This window comes from Myotis lucifugus, unplaced genomic scaffold (assembly GCF_000147115.1).
Source record: "Myotis lucifugus unplaced genomic scaffold, Myoluc2.0 scaffold_15, whole genome shotgun sequence".
NCBI classification, from domain to species: Eukaryota; Metazoa; Chordata; class Mammalia; order Chiroptera; family Vespertilionidae; genus Myotis; species Myotis lucifugus.
The window spans coordinates 6,299,704-6,322,270 of NW_005871063.1; the positions used below are offsets into that span (position 1 = coordinate 6,299,704).

The following is a 22,567-nucleotide window of genomic DNA, read 5'->3' on the forward strand; positions in this document are numbered from 1 at the left end:
TTAGCCATTTGGTTAAATTTAATTTTCAGTCCTTAGTTAAGAAATGTAACCCCAATAAATTCAATAAAAAACATTAAAAAAATAAATGTAAGGCATTACTAGCATTCCCATTACCTTAGAGGTAAAAAGAACACAACCCAAATGCAAACCAAATATAAATATACTTAAAACTACCTAGAAGATGAGCTGAATGTTAAATTACCTAATGCGCTCATTGGGACTTACGTGAAGGTCCTGTATTTAGCCCAATGCAGGTCAATTATGCCTCGGTAGGGTGGGGGGTGAGGGTCACATGGGATCGAAACATTTAACAATGATGAATAAGGCATGGTCCCCACCTCAGAGAAATTTCAAATTGCCGGGAAGATGAGATACGGGCAAAAATAACAGAAAATAACATAGTACTTGGAAAACACCCTAAGAATGAACCGAAACAGGATAGGATTTACAGACATTTATTTTTCTGTGTATTATCACTAACACAGAAAGTTACTTCTTAGATTCCATTAAGACGTTTATCTTACTGATGAAATAAAAACAGCGAGTTAATTTGCCAGCATCTTCTACATCAATGGGCTTTCAACGTCCACAGCAAGATCCGGATCACTGTGCCTTCTGAACTGGTAAACGTGTGGCCAGCCGTGCTGGACACAAGTGCTTAGAAACGTCCTGCAGTGCTTGCTTTCCTATGGGTAACACTCAGCTCACCCTGTTTCTATAGAATAATATGGGGCTCTAAACTATGGACATGCATCAAGGCCATTTCCAGGCTCCGAGAGGAGAGCAGGAAGGGCGGGCGCGCTGCCCTTGGCCGCAGCTGTACTTGTTCTCTATTAGGTGAAACGTGCTCAACAGCGAAGGGGTTCCGCTCTTTACTCTGCAATAATAGCTGAATTCATATCATGGCTTGTTTTGTTAAGAGGGGAAATAGAGCAGAAAAAAAGGAAATTTGCTTTAATCATGCTCCTTAGGGAATGTATCACAATATGAAAATCACAAGATAGCTTTCTCTCTTCTTGGGTTGCTCACAAATAATCCCTTGAGAATACATTTAAGTTTGGAGAGAAATTCATACCTTGAAATGAAACCTAACAACCTCCTGAGGATTAAATACCTATTGTGTGTTAAATATATAGCCAGGAGTATCCCCTCGGAGAGGGGAGAAAGCTATAAACTACCTTTAACATTATTTTGAACTAACCGTTTTTAAGATATGAAAGAAAGTGAAAAGGAAAAAGATAAAATAATTTTTTCTTTGGTTAAAAAAATAGGAAAAGTCAGCTCAAATTCAAACTTAAGCAATACTATGAGACAGTGACAACTGATATTTAGGATAAAACTCAATTTTTACCCTGATCTTTTAAGAATGATAACTGAATATATGAATGTGCCTAATGTATAACATGAAGAGCAGACTTATGGAACTTTAAATCCAATGATCTGTCATCCATCCATTTATTCACTGATCAGTAATGATGCTTATGCAGTGGTTCTCAAAATGTGCTTCCCGGACCAGCAACGTCAGCATCACCTGGGAGCTTCTTAGAAACGTAATTCCCGGGCCCCACCCCAGATCTGAATCAGAAAGTAGGATAGGGCTCAACAATATGTTTTAACAAGCCCTCCAAGTAATTATATCACATGCCAAGTTTGAGATCAGCCTCCTGGAGTGGAAAGGTTAAGGACATGCTCTTTGAGTCAGAGTAATGTGGGTTCAAATATTTGCACTTAGATTTACTGTCTCCGTGACCTGGAATGAGTGCTTTAATCTAAGTCTTAATTTCCAAGTTAGTAAACAGAGACACTGTACCTTTCAGGACTATTGTTAGGATTAAAGGAGGAAATATATACAGATGAGGTCTATAGTGTATAGATACGTCATGCACCCAATGCTGGGTGCACAGTAAGCCCTCGGTAATGGACAGCTGTGATTCCCAGGCATGGGAGACCCTGTGTTAGGTGATGCTGTAGGAAGCACTGTGTTAATCAGACATGGCTTCCTTCTTCAAGGACCTTAGTCTGGAAGATGAGCTACATTAGCAGGCGAATAATCATGATACAGAGTAGAAAGTGTTAGGTGGCAAAAAGCGGTGTAAAAAGTGTCCTGGGAGGCTGAAAGCGTGGAGGAAGCCACATATGAATTGGTTTTGAAAAAAAACAGGAAGCTTCTGGAGAACCACAGACCAAAGAAGGCACATTCCAGATGAAAGGAACATAGGGAGGAGGACGGGAATCATGGGATACAGAGTTTGGCTAATGGGATAACAGAGGGGTGAGCATATGCTTTATTGTCTAAACAGGGGCACTTTGCAAGTGAAAAGAGCAGTATTAATAGTTAAGTCAGAGCCCGGGCCTGCGTGGCTCAGTAGTTGAGCATGGACCTATGGACCAGGTGGTCACGATTCGATTCTGGTCAGGGCACATGCCCAGGTTGTGGGTTTGACCCTAGTGGGGGGCGTGTAGGAGGCAGCCGATCAATGATTCTCATCATTGATGTTTCTCCCTCTCTCTCTCTCTCTCTCTCTCTCTCTCTCTCTCTCTCCCCCTTCCTCTCTGAAATATATATATTTTTTATATATATAAAAATAAATCATATATATATATATTAAAAAATACTAGTAGTTAAGTCAGTACAACAGATTTAGAGGAGACCATGCATGGTCCCCCTGGAGAACAGGCTGTGGGGAATGAGTACTGGGAAGAGGGATGGAGAGTGGGCTGGATTTGTGCCCTGAAGGGTATCCAAGGACAGGTGGAGGGCTCTGTGTTCTAAGTCACGAGGAGCTGCTAAAGATCCTGAACAGGGATGTGACCAGGGTGTGTAGGTACTTGGGAAGATGACTATGGCAGCACTGTGTAGGCTGCTACAAGGATGGAGAGGAGGGTATGAGTGAGAGAGATATTTCCCGAAACCAATTAAATATGTCAGACAAAAACAGAGAGAAGTTGAACCCGAAGCTAATATTTACAGCCTACATCAACAAACAAAAGGAGGTCAAGAGAAGAAGTGGCTCAGGGTGTAAGTATCATGAATGCACTTCCAGACCTAGGTGTTCAGTTTGATGGGCTCTGTTATATACATGTGCCTGGGTCCCCATGTGCCACTGGTATGGGGAAACATGACAACTAGTTAGAACTGAATTCTTATTTCAGTAAGGATCTCTCCAGATAGAGAAGACAAGCCATTCAATATCTTGATATAACGAATAGGCTATTTTATTTGCATCTCTTTTATTTAATGAGCACCTACAACTGGGCAACAATGAATGTTGGTGTTGTGCTTTATATGGACCAATCTCTGTTTTAAGCACTTTACTGATATTACAGATTGAATCCTCATACGAATCTTATGAAGCTAATGCAATTAATATTATGATACCCATTTTTCTGATGAAGACACTGAGGCTCAGAGGAGTTAAGAGACCTGCCCAAGTTTGTCCTGCTATAAAGCACGGAGCCCCAAGCAGGTCCTGGGGGAGTCTCACTGCAGAGACTGAATTCACCATGTTGTCAGGGGGGTTCTTATACTCAAGACATCTAACAGAACTTGATGGAGCTTTATTAACCTAAAACGGTCCTGGGTGTTTTGTTATTTACATGAAACACACACACACACACACACACACACACACACACACACACGCACACACAGGTTTTGAGGCATTATTTCCAGTTATCTTAGTCAAAACTGTTTTCAGAGATGCAAAATAAACAGAATACTTAATTCTTATACTACTTTTGAGGAATAGGTATTCACATCCAAGAATATAGAAAACAGTCACAACTCCCTAACATATAATGACACATCTATTTGGTTTCTAAGTCTCATCATTTTCCTCTGGAAATCTCTCCCCTGCTCCCTCCTTTCCCTGCCCGAGCAGCCTGCACAGAGCTGCCAATGTGATCTTCCCCCAAAACCACTCAACCGTGGTCACTTCCTTGCCCAGGAACCTTCACAAAGACATACTTATGAATGTCAGACACCAAGCCACAGACTTAAGACTCAAACCTGAGCCACTGCATCACCTTCCAAATGGGAGAGGACCTTTTGGAATCACCTTTATTGCTATTCTTTTCAGTAGTGAGTATGGGGTAAGGCTGGGAGCCTGGCAGGGATTTTTGGTAGATGTTCCGGGATTATAAATACAGGAGAGTGGGGGTGGCTGGGCCTTTAGAACCATCTGGGGGGTGAGAAGATGTTTTTAATGTGGGAATTACCACAGCTGCTGGCAATTCAAGAGGTGCCAGGGCAGGGAAGGCCTGAAGAGAGAGAGAGAGAGAGAGAGAGAGAGAGAGAGAGAGAGAGAGATCGATCTAGGCTGTGGCTTCCCAGGGCATGGAAGAAGGCAGCATTCAGGGCAGCACTCAAGGGAATCAGACTATGGTTTTGGCAGGAACATCCCCTGCATTCCATCTCTCAGTGATGCAAGGAAGAGGGCAAGACTCCCCCAGAGAGGCCACGGGACTGGGCGGAACTCTTAGATGGCAGATGCAGAGGCCACGCTTCCCAGGGAACCAGCCTTGAGAACCGGGGAGAGGAGAGAATTCAAACAGAAACCGAGACAGGAAGTCTTCATCTGCCTTAGATGCCACCCTCCTGAGCTTTGCAACACCCAGCGCTCATCGCAATCACTGTACTTGTGTTACAAGCATTTGCTTAGTTATCTATCTCCCTACTAAACACTGAGCCGCCCCCTCTCCCCCACTCCCCAGAGCTGGGATCTGCAGTATTTGACTATATCCCCAACCCTGAGCCTAGAGCCTGGCACAAAGCAGGTGCCCTGATTAAAATGCCTGTGAATGAATGAATGAATGAATAAATGAATGAAAAGAGGGTAGAGCTTTGATCAACTGGACTCATTATACTAGAAGGCGGCTTATAATTCACTTAGTTCAATCCTATTGTTTTACAGATACTGTGAGACCCAGGGAGGTTACAGGGCTTGCTAAGGCCCATGGTAGGGGTGGGGTGGGGGGGGTGGGGTTAGTGCTAGAGTAGGGCTGGGAACCCAGAACCCAGGGGCCATCCTTTCTCCTCTTCGCCCTGCTAGGAGCATGGAGTCAGCCCACAGTCATTCTAACGTTTGTTGGCTGGCGTTGGGAATGCAGAATACATTTTCCCATGGAGACAGGTTTTTTCTTCTTTTTTTTTAAAATGGTGGTTCGGTTCCCAGGCCAGGCCACAAAAGCCTATTTACCCCATAGCTGAGCTCAACTATAAACCCAGCGGTAGCTCTGAGGCCTCATGAACCCCTAGCTCTGAGCCCGCAGTCTGGGGGGCAGGTGGGCAGCTGGCTCTGCAGGAGGGAGGGCAGAACTCCCAGGAGCAGACCAGGAGTGCGGGGTGGGGGCTGGGCAGGGGGGCTGGGCAAGGGGCCCGGGAGGCAGCTGCAGGAGGCTAGGCAGCCTCTGAATGCCTTGGTGGTTCTTAAGTGGATTGTTTGTAAGTCGGGAACTGTCTGTACTTAGAAAGGCCGATTTCAAGAGGTAGTCGGGATCCTATTTCACTTGAAGGCCCACGGTAATGAGGGTTCTTTATTCATAATGAAGTAGCCACTAATTGGAGGGCCAGGCTCAGGAGGCCTGCTGGAATTTTGTGCTCCTGGACCAGAATTGAGTCATATTATGCAGTAACTTGGCAACACCTGACTTCTGCATAAAATTCATATAAAAATCCACCACGAAGGGCCTGTCTGACATTCACTGTGTTTATTAGTAATAATGATAATAACAGGGTGGCTTAGACACAGCATTAAGCTCAGAAAGTAAACGAATTCTCCGTTTCCTCAAGTACCCACCCCCCCCCCCACCCCCAACACACACACAGCCCAGCCAGCTTAGGAGTGTTTGGGAAACCCTTACTCTGGGAGTGGGCTGAAAGCTTTCATTTCATAGTCACCCTGGGGGAGACAGGGCTCCAGCTTCTAAGGGCTCATCCCAGAGATGATCTCTTCGCTTCCTCTGCCTCCTCACAGGCAGAGACATTCCAGCAGCTCACAAATGTTGTCAGAGCAAATGCATGGAAAAAAGAACGTGAATGGAACTAAAGTTTCAGTTGGCGAGTCAATTACAGTAAGGTAATTCAGTTAGGCTTTCTGGACTTAATGACATGTGGCCCACTGCGTTGGAATGTTCTGGTGCCCCCTGGAGGATTCTGAACCCTAACAGAACTGGGATTTAGTCCTTTCCTACAGATGTCTGAGAAAATCCTACAGGGGCCATGCGTTTCTTCTCCCAGGCTCAGAGCAACTCACCCCGACTCAATCGCACGCAGGGGGACAGAGCAGGAACTAATGCTGACTTTGAAAAGGTTTCACCCCCCTTAAGGTTATCATTAGAATGTAGGTTTTTGGATCCAGGACAGAATCTATTCTGGGCTTGTGAGGTTTATGCATCCAACGGTGCAAAGTTCACAGTGACATGGGCAACCCCTCAATCCTTCTGGGCTCAGTGTTGAGGGAACGAGGGAGTTGGCTTCTGTGAACCTTGCCTTGTCTTGCACAGACGCTCTGGAAAGTTAAACATTGAGCTTCTAAAATTTTACTGCGCCGGCGTTCCTCAGGGACGTGGCTCCAGTGTGATGATGACTAAACGGACATCAGAGTTGTTTATTCCAGAGACACAGAGCCGTCAGCAGATGCGAGGAGCCGTGGTTTGACTCCAGTAAGCTCCCATAATAAATTCCAATAATCTAATAGGATCAGAGCTGTCCATCTGCCCTACCCCACCCCCCAACTTATACCAGACTGACAGAAATCACTAACTTGGTGCCTAATGTAACCCATACCATCCAGGCTTAGGTCACTGCGTCTGAAAGACACAGACCAGGTTTCACTCAATTTGCCAAGACTCATGCACTGTTGTAAGTTTTGTCGCAATAGTTACAATGGAAATACAGTACATGTCAAATAATATAAACTTCTACTGCTGTCACCTGGTTTCAGTACTATTCTGTCATATACTGAATGCTTAATTTCTTAATTTGAAGATTCTAAAGCAGCCGTGGGCAAACTACGGCCCGCGGGCGGAATCCGGCCGTCTGAAATGAATAAAACTAATGAAAAAGAAAAAGACCGTACCCTTTTATGTAATGATGTTTACTTTGAATTTATATAAGTTCACACAAACACTCCATCCATGCTTTTGTTCCGGCCCTCCGGTCCAGTTTAAGAACCCATTGTGGCCCTCGAGTCAAAAAGTTTGCCCACCCCTGTGAATCTAAAGGAAGGTTCTAAAATTCAAACCATGAAGTCACCAAACATAATTTCAGGCTTTCAGAAAATCTGCAAGAGTCCGTCATATTCCTGGACACCCAGATTCCCAAACTTTCAACATTTCCTATGTTTGTCTTTTTCTAAATACACATTAACACACATTATTTTTTTATGGACTACTAGAGGCCCGATGCACAAAATCCGTGCATGGCCCCTGCCACCGTGGCTTCATCCAGAAGGTCATCTAGAAGGACATCAAGTTATGCTTCTTTATTATAGAAGATTGAAAAGTAAGTTGTGGCTATTATGTTTACTCCTAAATATTTCAATGTATATTTCCTAAAAATGAGGAATCCTCTTGCATAAACACTGTAATTATCGAAATCAGAAGTTAACACTGAAATATCTAGAAAATCTTATTGAGATTTTACCAATTTCCCGAGAATATCTTTTATAGAAAAGGGAAATCTAAAACCATGCATTGCATTTAATTGTCCTAATTTTCACTCTCCTCTAATCTGCGTCAGTCCCTGGGTCTGTCTTTACAGTATGTCCTACATTTTTGGATTGTCCTATGTGCCCTCATGATTAGATAAAGGTTAAACACCTCAGGCAGCACACCTCAAAAGTGATTTTGGCTTTTTCTCTGCATAACATATGAAGAAACACATGCTGCTGCTGAATCCCATGAATGGCAATGTTAACTCATTTTTTTGTTAAGATGGTGCTTGTCAGGTTTCTTCACTTAGAGTAACTATTTTATCTTTTGTAAATAAAAAGTAGCTTGCAATGTAAATTTCCTAGTCTCAAACTTGATTATTTTTAGCATTCATGGATGATCCTTGCCTGTATCAAGTATGTCTATGGTGGCGTGCAAAGCTGGTTTTCTAATTCCATTGTTCCTTCTATATTTAGTGAGCTTTCTATTAAGCTTTCCCTTTTTCTTATTTATTAGTTTACTTGTTTGTTTATATCAATGTAGCTCATGGATACTTACTTTATTCAGTAGTGTTAAATTTACTATCATTTTTTTAAATCAGTAATTTATTTTAATGATTACATTACCCCAGATTTGGCCAATGGGAGGCCCTTCAAGCTGGTTCCTGTATCATTCAACATGTCCCTAATCATTCTTTAAGCACTTTCTTACTTTTTGGCATAATAAGGTGTTGCAATTCTTTCCCTGCCTTGATCTTGAATTCAGCCATTTTTTCCCATGGATTCCTCTCTCCTTTTAGTGGAGAATGGGTGTATAGAAACCAAGATTGTGGCTGTAGGTATACTCATTGCTACCAAGGTGAAATTGCTACAAGGCTGTCTCAGAAGACAGATCTGGGAAATGTTTATACATACACATAAACAAATGTGTGTGCATATGCACAAATGCACTCAATACACACAATACATATATTCATATTATATCCATGCATATCTATATCACCTTATATATACTAGTATATATGTATGTGTATGTACTAGAGCCCATGACTTCATTCCTATATTTCCAATTTTAATCCAATATAACAGGGTTCTTTCTTTTTTATTTTTATTTTATTTTACCATAATTGTTGCTTCCTTCTCCCAAAGTGCTAAAACTGACAATCATTATTCACAATTTACTTGCTCAATCCTAGAAAGTAGAAAAAATGGTTTCAGAATTGCTAATCTATGCTTCTGCAAAAAGGGAGGTTTATTAAGTTCAAATTTTTTTTTACAGTTGTTGTTTTTTTGCCTGAGAACATACAGTCATATTACTGGGCTCAAAAGCTACTTGGGTTCACTTCCCCCCTTTCTTCTTCAGTGTGGTTACATTATTGATTTGAAATATAATTTGTTTGTATTCAATTTGAGAGCCCCTAAACATCCCGTGAGTCTTATTAATTTACATTTCTATTTATTTAATTTCTTTTTTGCTATGTAAAATATTAATATAGTTCAAGGCAGGTCTGTACAAACTAGTATACTGAAAAAAGTATTATCCCTTCCTTATTTCACCTCCTTTTCACCACACTGCCACCCATATCATGTAGGCAACTAATCCTAGCATGGCCTAGTCTTAAAGTCAATATTCCTACTAAGGTTAGAGCAAAGCAAAATTATCTACTGTTGTGCTACCATTCAACATTGTACTAGAGAAGTTAGCCAATGCAAGTAGACAAGAGAAACCAATTAGAGACATATGAATTGGAAAAAGAAAAAAAACACATTTCTATTTGTAGATGATATAATCATGAACCTAGAAAGACCTAAAGAGTTGATGGCAAAACCAAATCAAAATAAAAGTTTCAGTAAAGTAGCAGGCTATGAAAGAATATATAAAGGTAGAGAAGACTCCATTTATAATAGTAATAAAAAGATCAAATACTTAAGAATAAATTTAACATGAAATATATAAAATCCTTATAAGGAGAACTGTAAAATATCCCTGAAAAATAAAAGTAGACTTGACCATATTTTCTGTTTGGTTTTGGAAAGTCATGCTCACATAATAAAAATGTTAGTTATCCCCCAAGTTAATTTATAATTTAAAACAACCCAATAGAAATGCCAAGGTGATAGTAAATTTCATGTGGGAAAAATAAACACGTAAAAATAGCCAGGAAAACACTAAAAAAGAAATATTGCAAGGGGGAAACTAGCCTAGTAGACATGTTTACTAGAGTTTCTTTTAAAAACAGTGTGGTACTGGCACATGAATGAGCTCAGATCAGTGGTATAAAATAGAAAATAGGAAAATAGAAAAATAAACCCAAGTACTTATGGGTCCTTAGCATTATGATAAATACAGTATCTCAAACCACTAGTCAAAAAGTCAACTTAGCAAATAATACTGGGCATTTGGCAAAGATAAAATTAGATCCATATCTCACATCATGCACAAAAATAAATTCTAAGTACTAGTAAACTGGGGAATCTAATTGTAAAAAATAAAACTATACAAGTACTAAAAAAAATTATGGGTGAATTTCTCTTTAATTTGAGTATACATAAATAATTTCTAATTATATCTCAAAACTCAGATGCAATAAAAGAAGTGATTGATAAATCTGATTAAATAAAAAAAACTTGTGTAATAAAATAGCATAAATAAAATCCAATAACTGACAAACTGAGAGAAAATATTTGCAACATATATTGCAGATAAAGGAATAATATCCTTAATATATGAAAAACATTTTTTAAATTGAGAGAATAAGATAAAAAAATCTCATGGAAAAAGACATGCAGAGATAATTTACAAAAAAAGTATGAGAGGCCTTTAACATATTAAAAATTATTGAATCTCAGTCATAACAAAAGAAATGCAAGTTTTACATTACTGTGAATCTCTTTTGAGCTTTGATCCATGTGTGTGAACAGGCAGATGCAGTGCAATCCAAGGGTAACAATAATAAATGCAAATTAAACAAATATAAGAAGCATCACATCAAGAGCCTGAAGATACATTAGCTGAGATAAACTGCCATCATTTTTGTGGCATGAATACACCTTGAAGAATATACAGTTAGAAAGGGAAGGGATTTCTGCAAACATTCATGAATTCCAATTAATTAATTAATTCTATTAATTCAATGCTAATGAATTCCAATATCATAACAATACACTTCAAATCTGTGCAATGTTTGTGGACCAAATTTTTTACCTTCTCAAAGTAGCAAATTGCCTGTAGTCTATTTAAGGGGCTGCTGGGGAACACACTGTTCTCTGGGAATGAAACGCAAGACCAGCCTGTGTGTGGTTCATCAGAAAAGGCTCACACTGTGAGCACAAGAGCTAGGCAGGATTCAGAACAATGACCAAAAAGAAACCACAGAATTTAAGGACAGAAGCAGAGGATTTACATGAAACTCAGAAAGCTTGAGTTTCAGGGCCCCTTCTAAGGCCTTGTACCTAATGTTGTACTTTTTTTTTTCCTGTAGAGTTCCAAATAATGCACAAACTAGGCTTATAAAACCTGGATCTGCCCTAAAAAGAAGGTCTAAATCTAATGAACCAAATAAACTGATGATCAGAAATAGACCCGGAGACATAAAAGCATGAACAGACTGTTGAACCTCAGAGGAAAGGCAGGGGAGGGTGGGTGGGGAGAGATCAACCAATGAGCTTGTGTGCATATATGCATAACCCGTGGACACAGGCAATGGCGTGGTGAGGGGCTGGGAGGGGAGGCAGGAGAGGGCTGGAAGAGGTTAATGGGGGGAAAAGGAGGACTTATGAAATACTTTCAACAATAAAGATTTTTTAAAAATCACTAAGATGAACTATTTGATTTTATAGAAGAAACTGAGGCCCAGAAAGAACAACTTGATGAGGTCAAAATGTGGATGTCAATCATTAATTAAAAGTCAGCTCTCCCTTGTGTTCCCTGCAGAAAGGGCTGTATTGTGCTACTTGGTTACACTGCAGTAATTGCCCCGGCCAGGCCCGACCCACAGCCTCTGCTGAAGGAGCAACCTTAGCCTATTCCCTGGGGAGGAGTGGCTTTGTGGTTTACCCTGTGACCCTGTCCCTCACCCCCACCTCCATTCCCTCAACACAGCTGATTAGACCTGGGGTTGCCACCTGACCCAAGGGAGTCATTCCATCTGGGTCAGTGACCTGTGAGGTCATCTGGTATAAAAAGCTCTGCTCAAACACAAAAGACACTGATGAACTAGCCCAATCAAATTCTCTCTCCTGGAAATTTAAACTGGGGAATATGGAGAGAAACAGATAATTAGCCATGGGGAACTGAATAAGACCCAGACCCAGAGAGCAGCCATGCACTCAACCAGGAACCCGGGAGTTCTCTTGGCCGACTTAAGACAGTTTGCAAACCTGAGGGACACTCATTCATTCATTCATTCATTCATTATGTTAATCCTCACCCAAGGATATTTTCTCCATTGATTTTTAGAGAGAATGGAAGGGAGGGAAGGAGGGAGGTGGGGAGAGAGACAGAGAGAAACACTGACGTGAGAGACATCAATTGGTTGCCTCCTGAATGCACCCTGACTGGGGCCAGGGGTCGAACTTGCAACCCAGGTACATGCCCTTGACTGGGAATTGAACCTATGACCCTTTGTTGTGCAGGCTGGTGCTTTAACCACTGAACAACACTGGCCAGGGCCTGAGGGACACTTTAGTTCTAGTTTGTGAGGTCTAGCTGTGTTGTTCTTCCTGAAAGGCCTGGCATGGTGGCTCCAATAGCTGTTTTATCTCCAAGGTCCTCCTTCTAATCCTCTCCCCTTGCTGACTACCTCTTCTTGGAGCACAAATGTGGTCACAGGAGTGAGGTCTGAATTCATCTTTGAGGAGGACTTTCTCCTCTGTTTTGGGGAAGAGCACTGTCATAGGTCTTTGATTACACAGAGGCAAAGCCAAGAACATATTCTGGAAAGGGGGCAGGAGGAGCTGCAGAGCTTTGTAAATGCTAATCTTCCTCGTGGGTAGATTGCTTTTCTCACACTGTTTCCCTTTAGACAAGTAAGACTTCAGTATCTCTGAAAGCCTCAGTGGGAGGCAAGTCAGGGCCAATGGCACTCCCAGGTGGGAAGGCGAAGCTGTCTCCGGGGACATGGGGCCGCGCTGGGGACAGAGCAGAGAGGCATTCTCCAGAAGTGGACTCCGAAAGCGCTTGGCTGATGAATTCATTGAGGAGTCACACATCTGCATTATAATTCTCTCCAGCTACAGGATGACAAGGGATGACATGTGGAAAGTGGCCTGGTGGGATGGAGGCTGACAGCTGACTGGGACACATGTGACAGCCACAGTCGCATTGAGGAACACAGCACTCCTGTGGGATGCACAAGAATGCTGGGCAGGAATTCCTGGGAAAGTCCTGAACCTCCAGGAAAAATAGGGGAGGGGGCTTGGAGCATCATTATTTGATTGTTAAAGTGAAGGGTGGCCAATATATTCTAGTGAATGAGACATGTGGGGTTTGCTTGCTTTCAAAGAACCTCACTCGTGGTAAGTAATTATAATCACCGTCTAGTACCCCCTAGAAAACAAAGGAAGAATTTTTCAGTGTGAATAAATGCATGTATATAAAAGAATAAGTATATGCATCAATTATTATTTTTTAAATATATCTTTATTGATATATTTTTAGAGAGGAAAGGAGAGGGAGAGAGAGATAGAAACATCAATGATGAGAGGGAATCATTGATTGGCTGCCTCCTGCATGACTGGGGATCGAGCTTGCAACCAGGGCATGTGCCCCGACGGGGAATCAAACCATGACCTCCTGGTTCATAGGTTGATGCTCAACCACTGAGCCACCGTGGCCAGGCAATTATTATTTTTTAAACAAGCACCAGAGAATTGACTCAAACAGAGCTAAATAATTAGGAAACGAATTCAAACTTTAGAAGTACAATAGTCTCCAAAGTTGGCTAATTCAATCAATGGCTCTGTGAAGTCCTGAAGGACTAAAATCCTTTCCAATTTCCTGTGTTACCCCATGGTCCCAAGAAGGCTGCTCCAGGGGTCACACCCAGGCATGATAACATCCAGGTCAGCACAGGAGTGATCTTTTCCTGAAAATCCTTCTTAAAAGCAAGAACACGTTTCCCAGATGCTTGCTACTGAACTGACTTCCTCTCATCTCTCACAAGCTAGAATTGAGTTACCTATATATTCTAAAACCAGTTAGTGGCAAGGAAAATGAGATTATCCAGACTACCTTAGACCCGTGGTTCTCAAACTTGTACATAAATCAGAATCAGCTGAAGGATCTTATTAAAACACAGCTTGCTGGGCCCCACCTTCCGAATTTCTGATTCAGTAGGTCTGGGCTCAAGAATTTGCCTTTCTAGCAAGTCCCTGGGTAATGCTGACACAGCTGTTTGGGGACCACACTTGGAGAACAACTGTCTTAGACTAACTATCCGGGGTAGAACGGATGTTAGGAGTTCACAAAAAATGTTTCCTGTAAGTGAAAACTTTATAAGAAGAGTAATATATATATATATATATATATATATATATATATATATATCCCGAAATGACATATTTCTATGAATTTTCTTTTGAAAATTAAGAGTTTCCGTAAGTTGTGCATGTGACAAACAATACTGATGGTGGTAGAAGCCAAAATATTGAAGAAGTAGAATGCAAGTTAATGGCTTATGGCAGAAACTGTGGTTTGAGTAAGTGTCACCCATTATCAAACATCCACCCATCCTGCCCTGCACACTGTGCTAACTCACCCACAGCCCTCCCCTTGCATACTCCTATTTTCCTTTTCAAGGCTGAGGCGGTACCAACTGCCTACCTGCTGGAGTGGTATTGACCTCAACCTTTCTCTTGGCAGAGGAGACAATATGAGCAAAGGAATGAGTGTCAGAAACAGCTCATTGTTTGGAGGAAACTAAGCAGCTTGAAGTTTTTGCAGCATAAACTATGAGGCTGGAAGTGGTGTGAGGTAAGGCCCTAGATTTGGACAAGAGCAAAACCACAGAGGGCTTTGTGGGATGTTGAGGAGCTTGAACTTGATCCTGTGGCCTCAGCAGCCACCGAGCAGAGACGCGATGTGGTTGGACTTGGGTTTCATTTTGATCACACCAGGTTGTGTGCAGGCAGACCTGAAGCAGGGAGGTGTGGTAGGGCTGGTAGTCCAGGAAGGCAGGAGAGCTGAGATGGCAGGCACTGATCTGGGAAATATTTAGAATGCAAAAAAACTACAAATCTGGTGATGTAGGTGGTACAACAAAGTAAGGCATCAGATATTTCTTAGGTTTTTAGCCTCAGTGAGAACAAAATGAGCTGGTGATGGGGTAGCGACACAGGGATACAGGGCGATGAAATCAGTTTTAGATGCCCTGTATTCACAGTTCTGGCCCGCCTCTACATGAAAGTAGAGACGTTCAAGGGGCAGTTGGACATATTAGGATGGGTTTGAGGGAGAGCACTGCACTAGAGATTTTGGAGTCAACTAGTGAAATCAACAGCATAAGTAGATCACTCAGGAAAAGCATGAAGGTCAAGAATGGGGCCCTGAGAAACACCAACATTAATACAGTAGAGAAATGATCAGGCAGCAATGAAAGACTAGGGTATATGATTTACCTTAAGGTAAATAGAGTTTACCCTAAGGTAAGGTCATAGAGTTTGAAGCAGGAGGGAGTAGTCACATTGTAAAATACTGTAGAGAGGAGATTCCTTAAAATAAGGCCTGAAAAAAAGTACTAGAACTTGGACTTTGGGGAGTCACAGACATTTCAGAAGAGCAGCAGGACTGAATAATAAGGAGATGAGTAAATGGAGACAAGTTTTTTGAGAGTTTCCATGGGAAGGGCATGGAAAGAGAGCAGGGGATACTTAGAAGGGTGCTATCCGATGCTTGCAAATTTCTCACTGGAGTAGGAGGCTATGAGCTGAGAGTGCAGAGGGAGGATTAAGTTGAGGAAGGTTATGAAGGTTTGGGTAGCCAGGAAAGCTAACTGCTCTTTAGGTTTTCTGAGAGGGTTGACACTGTGGTTCCCGGGGCTCCTTCATTTTCCAGAGTATTTGCAAGCACGAATCCAGGAAATGACATCTATTTTAAATGGGTGTGCCACCGGAGCTCGGAAGATAGCTTTGATTAATGCCTAATGAAACTGACAGGTCATGTGGCAGAGTGCATTTTGCAAAAGTGACCACAGCAATATTTCCAGGTCCACAAGGCAGAGACTTCCTAACTGCCTGCCCTAATGAATGGCATGCAGAGATGACGCCGTGTGACTTCCAAGGCAAGAGGACAATACAGCTTCCAACCTGCTCTTCATCTGGGGATGCTGCCAAGCTGTGCGGAAGCCCAACCTGCCCACGTATCTAATGGCTGATGCTGGTTGCTGGCTGGGTTCTAAGGGCAAGCATCCCAAGAAAAAGCGCCCTTCCAAAGCCGTACTATTGTCCTTTGCCTTGGAAGTCACAAGGGTCATCTCTGTGCCCTGTCTGAATTCCCAACCCACAGAATCTGTGAGCATGATAAATGGCTGCTTTATTCTACTAAGTTTAGGAGTGATTTACTCAGCCATAGTAACTGAAACAGCATCCAAACATCCACTCACGTGAACACGGGTATTAGGGCGATGCCTCCTCCTTCCACACATGCACCTTCCTCAGCAAACCCATAAAACATGCTTGGCTGATGCTAAATCCAGGGGCATGTTTTATTCTTCATTGTATGTGACATAACAGGGGGACATTCAGAGTTTGCATCCTTCCTTTGAGATATGTTCATTTTTTGGTTTCGTTAACAAACCAAACAATCTTGCTTTTTCTTTATATCTTTGGTTTCTCCTCTACTGGACCCTTGAATGCTGAAATTCCAGTCTCCTTTTCCCTTTGTATTCCAAATCCTCTTCTAAGGGATCTCACCTTTTCTCATGTACCTCAATCACAGCTACCAACAATTCCTAAATGTGAATATCTCACCTGTTCTTTTTCTTAGAGCTCTAAGCCAAAATATACAATATCTCCTACTTCCGTCGGTGGACTTGATTATACTTTTCACATGGTGGTGGTAGGAGTTGGAGTTTAATGGCCAGAGAGAGGAAGGAAGAAAGATTGCCCGTCTCCTCCTGGGCTAGGGCAGTCAGTCGGGGAAGTGGGCAATGACACATGGGCCCAACTTTGTCCCAGAGAGAGAAGCACTAAGAAAGAACCGCAGGCAGTGTGTGTTGGGCCCGTCTACCTGCTTGGGAGTCTGCAGGGTGGGAGGCGGGCAGTGTGCCTCTCAGGCCTGTGTCAGCTCCAAACAGGATCAGCTGCATCAAAGTAAAGCAGTGCGGTTGACAAAGGAGGGCCCAATGGTAACTCCCCAGTGTCTCCCTGGGCTTTGGGGTGTGGAGAAGCAGCAATCCAGAGGTGCTCACAGGGCCTGTGGAAGGATAGGAAGGCGGCTAAGAGTGTTTGCTAGTGAGCTTGCCAGGGGTGGCCCTGGGCTGGGGGCCACATTGGAGTCCAAGGTAGTATGAGTTACCAATTGGGTGACTCATGAAAGGAAGGTGACTGAGGCTCCTAGAACACTGTTGCCCCAGCCACGTGCTTCAGGGGCATACTATGCAAGCCCAGAGGGCCATGCTGCAGCAAAGACAAGCAAGGAGCCAGGGACCGAGCATGGCTTCAAGGATGCTATCCCCCCCTGGGACAATGCTGTCCTGGGGAGGAAGAGCGGGGTGGAATTCTGAAAGAGAATCCCCAAAGAGACTGCTTGAACCAGGACTAACAGGAAGCAGAATTTTGAATAGAGGAAGCAGAATTTTGAATAGACTCAACATTTACACTGAAATGAGGGAGGCTGTTTAACCTCATTTAACTGACAGGTCTACACATCCCCACCACCCACGCTCATAAAGAAACCACTTCGGGTCTAGAAAATAAGGTGTGTGTGTGTGTAGAGGTGCTGTGTGACATTGGGGACAGTTACCCTCTCCAAGCTTCCAAGTCCTCAACTGTGAAGAGGGGATCACAGCGTCTACCCTTTGGAGAATTTGAATGAGCCTATTCCTGACAAATGCTTAGGACAGTAGCTGACAGATGATAAACTTCTAATAAAATATTTGTTAATTTTTTATTTTTCCTCATACAGACAACTTCCAAGTTGCTTTTGTTCTATTCAAGAATGGCTGGGTATCTTTCAAGAAATGACAACATACTATATCCCTGACATTCTTTTTTTTTAAAATATATTTTATTGATTTTTTACAGAGAGGAAGGGAGAGAGACAGAGAGCTAGAAACATCGATGAGAGAGAAACACCGATCAGCTGCCTCCTGCACATCTCCCACTGGGGATGTGCCCGCAACCCAGGTACATGCCCCTGACCGGAATCAAACCTGGGACCCTTGAGTCTGCAGGCCGACACTCTATCCACTGAGCCAAACTGGTTTCGGCTATCCCTGACATTCTTTATTTATAATTTCACAGCCTCTCGTGTATCCTCCATGCACAGAAATGCCATGTTAGGACAAATGACATTTGTGAATTACTATTTTCATACCATCCTTGACTTTTTCCTCAACATTTTGGTACATGCTACAGAAAGAAACTCAAAGGCAGGGTTTGAGTTTCATTGCTTATGAATCACATTAGCTGTAACAAACCACAGAGTAATGTGATGGCCGTGTCGTGGGACCCAGTGGTGAAGGCTTCTCTCTGTCTTAGGCTGTTCTGGCCCTGAGAGGATGGACCAGCTTTGGGCAGTAGACAAACCACATGACCGGGGCAGGATGCAGCTGGGTGGATTTATTCATGATGCTGTAGGCATTTTTTTAAGCATGCATATCGGGACACTCACAGTGCCAGACTGCTCTTGGAAAATTCCCTGTGTTGAACATGTATAAATTAATTCTGAAAATTATTTGCTGCATGCCCACAAAGCAGCATAATCCCAAGTAATCAATTCAAGATATTAACTAACCGGAGGCTCCTTCGAGCTCTTTCAGTTTTCTGAGTCAACCGGGAGAACACCGAGGAGGGGGGTAGTGGAAATAGGAGAAAAGATTTAATTAGCAAGGTTAATATTGATTGTAGATGGGCAAAGTAAGTATAGCTGAGTGTCTGTGGTATACAAATCTCTAGGCTCTAGGGCTTAAGCACACGTGTGGAAAGTATCAAGAAGCAGAATAATGATTCATTTAGTAGGATTCCTGGGAATCAAGTGATTTTATTTAAGGAATTTTTCTATCTAATTCAAATTTACTCTATTAAAAACACTTTAAAAATAAGAAATCTTTACTCAATAGACACTTGTCTTCTTGAATGTCTGTCTTGTTAAAATAACAAAACCACCTTTTCTGATGGATCAGTTGTCATTGTAAGCACTGGCTATATTATGGTGATGTGTGGAGACAAGACGTCTCCAGGCGTGATCCACAGACCCAGTAAGGGAGTCAGGTGGGAGTTCACTAAAAATCGGACTGCTGGTCCCCGCCACAGACCTCATAAATCAGCATCCTCAGGCAGGACCCAGGATTCTCCATGTCCAACTGGCTTCTCAGAAGATTCCATACTCAGGCCAGAAAGTCCCTCTCTCAGGGTTAGTTGGATATGTGGGAAGATGTCCTTTATGATGAGAAATGTTGCAGGTGGCCTGCTCACTTCCTGTGCCTATTTTCTGTAGGGCTTCTGTGACTTTCCTGTTACAGGTAAAAACCTTTCCATCATCTACTGCAGCGGTTCTCAACCTATGGGTCGCGACCCCTTTGGCGGTTGAACAACCCTTTCACAGGGGTTGCCTAAGACCATCCTGCATATCAGATATTTACATTACGATTCATAACAGTAGCAACATTACAGTTATGAAGTAGCAACGAAAATAATTTTATGGTTGGGTCACAACATGAGGAACTGTATTTAAAAAGCCAGAAGGTTGAGAACCACTGATCTACTGGCTTTCAACCTACCAGCCAACATGCAAGCAATAATGAGAATTAATTTATACAGCATCCTGGGCTGGGGTGCTGGCCTCCGTGATGTCTACCTTCCACCCATGAGCCTTTTATCATCCATTCCAACTTGAGGCCCTGAGCTTGAACTGTACTGCTGCAGGGTCTGGGCCCCAACCCCCAGGAACCCATGATGAGACCAGCCATTTCACCTCCCAAGGGTCCTCAGAACAAGGTGGACCCTGAGAACTACTCAATGCTGAATACAGAAACATGACTAGATGTTCAGAGGACAGACACACTGATGGGCTGGCTTGGTGAGAAGGAAATAAGACATCCAAATACTTTTTATGGGTGACCTTGAGGGTCAGAGAAAATGAGTCCAGAGGATACAGAACGTGCTGGAAGATGTGGCTGCTACTTTAATGCGTAGCTGGGTCCCTACACAGACACACCTTCTCCCACAGCCGCTTAGCAGGACACACAGATCCATTCATTAGATTAGGAGGCACTTGGGGCGGAAGCGGTGGGAAGAGTATAGACTTTGGCACCAGAGGACATCGGTTCATATACGTAGTTGGGGTAAGTCAGTCGACTCATGGCACCTCAGTGGTCACAGCTGTGAAATGGGACAAGCATTCGTGCCCTCACTGAACTACTGTGTGGTCCTGGTAAAGTAATGACTATGAAACAGCATTGTAGACTGAAGAGCATTTTACAAATATTGAATCAGAAAGTGTCTGCATTATATACATATTTAAGTAGCTGCTACATCTATCTGTAACACAGAATGCTAAGAAAATCCCTAGGCTGGGAAAAAATCCAAATATGTTAAATAGCGTGCATAAATGAACCTACCATATAGTTCACTGTGGAGCTTAAATCGCTGCTGTTTTTGTATTATGAAAAAGTTTATACTGAAAAAACAGCAGTATTTTGACTTTTGTACAACTCATGTTTAGCATTCTCTTAAAATATGTTGTTCTTATTTTCTTGATTGAAGCATAAGTGAAAAAAAGTTGATCAAATCTTCATTTTATTTTCAAAATCCTCTTTCCTAACATCAACTTCTTAATGTCTACTTTACTTACACAATTTATTAGTTGAAACTGAAGAATGGCGGGGAAAGTGGGGACATGCCAGGCAGAGAAGAAGAACAAGTAGGTCAATCCAGAATATAAGAGGCTTTGCCCAAACCTAAAATACATTAAGGATAAGGAAGAGGGACTCTAACTCAGGAAACCTAACTACTGTCTGCCTCCACATCACTGCTTTTAGCTGTTACTTTTTATTTTAAAGTGGAAGACATGCAAAAAAAATTTTTTTTCTTAAGGTAAAGCTAGTTCTTTCAGCAGAAAATTAAAATTAAAAGCAGACGGAGGCCCGGATAATAAGTACCAATAAAAGCTTTAGCTGACATAGCTTTAATTTACAAATCACTGGCTTTTCCTGGCAGGGCTCGGGGAGGGAGGGGGAGGAAGCTTCGCCTACACAGCCTGGATGAGGAAGATATGGAAAGCTTTAAAATTAAAGATGCTTGTGACCTTTTACTCTAAAACACTTGATTTGTGGCGACCGTGATAAAATCCCAGGGAAACCTGAGTATGCTCTGCAGTCTCTGGAAACCCTATGTCCTTAGGCCTCCCAGTCGTATCTGATTTTGACAGGAATGCTTCATTAGTGGGAGCCCCAGCCCCATCCATAATGTGTGCACAAAACGATGTGCGGCCTAGAATCTGTGTGCATGTCCATTTCTTTTTAAACTTGAGCCTTAGGAGGCCCTTGTGAATGTATTAAAAATAAACTCGTAATAAATAAATACTAGGAAGCCAAAGGGATATAGTTTGATTTATGGCAATTGATACTACTTCTCAGGAAATTTTAATGACAAAATTAGGGCTCACAGGAGCATAAATACTCCTGATTTCGTCTATAAAACTTGGAAGGCTACCAATAAAAAGGGACTGATGAAACGGCTGGATTTCAGAAATTTAGCAGAAAACAGATTTAGAGAAAAGAGTTGAGAGGGACACTGCAGGGAAAGATTTTGACTGAGCATGTTGAATAGCATGAATGAGAATTAGAAGTGAATGATGAACACAGAACAAGTCATTAAAGCCAGCAGAAACCCTCCAAGTTAAGAGATCAAATGTCAGCCTATAGGATGCTGCGAACCCACTCAAAGGCCCTAGTGTGGGGCAGAAAATGTGGAGGCTGTTCCCTCTGCAGTAGCTGCCCTCTCCCTCTTTGATTCTTTTTTGGGAAAGGGTTTTCTCTACATTCTCACTGATGCAAAACATAGAACAAGTTTCTTCTAGGATGCAAGTGAGGGTGATGGGAAAAGTTATCTACTTACTTTCTCACCTTTTCCCCCTTCAGGGAAAGTATAACCATGCTTATTCCAGTTTTCTCAGAACAGTGAAGGCTTTTAAAAGCAACATTCTCATCCTCTTTCCTGGTTTTGGTGGGTTTCCCTCAGGCGTTATTTTTGATCCTTTTATTCCTCAGCGACTTAACCACCTCACATGGCTCTCCCTGCTGATAGCTTTCAAAAATGACTTCATCCACCAACCTCCTCCATCCGGCTGCCCTATGACATCACCTTTGGAACTTAGCTCCCATCTTTGCCTCTAAAGCCTGCCTCCTCTTTTTCCTTTTTATTAAAAGCAAAACAACAACAAAAACACTCTTCGTTTTTATCCACTTAAGAGTTTTTATCATTATCCCTTTCCTTCTACCAATCTTATAGTTCTCATGCCAATCTCATTCATCGTCATTATTTTTATACATATTATTTTAAGGATAATATATGCATATGGCACAAAATTTAAAAGGCACAAGAAGTCCTGGCTGGGTGGCTCAGTTGGTTAGAATGTCGTCCCATACACCCAAAGGTCTCGGGTTCGATTCCCTGCCAGGGCACATACCTAGGTTGTGGGTTTGATCGCCAGTCAGGGAGCATACAGGTGGCAACTGATCAATGTTTCTCTCTCA

The 22,567-nt window shown here is 42.4% G+C and overlaps 1 protein-coding gene across 4 annotated transcripts in view; it reads right to left on the reverse strand.

Annotated features, from left to right (window-relative positions):
• Nucleotides 1-22,567, reverse strand: part of ICA1 (islet cell autoantigen 1) — a 97,237-nt gene that overhangs the window by 43,130 nt on the left and 31,540 nt on the right. The window contains exon 6 of one of the 4 annotated variants that reach the window (XM_023750759.1): nucleotides 440-1,196. The exons of the other annotated variants lie outside the window; for them this stretch is intronic. Within the exon in view, the coding sequence (XP_023606527.1) occupies nucleotides 1,125-1,196 (72 nt within the window). The 3' untranslated portion in view covers nucleotides 440-1,124. Of the gene's footprint in view, nucleotides 1-439; nucleotides 1,197-22,567 lie in introns of those variants that run through there. 4 annotated transcript variants of the gene reach the window in all.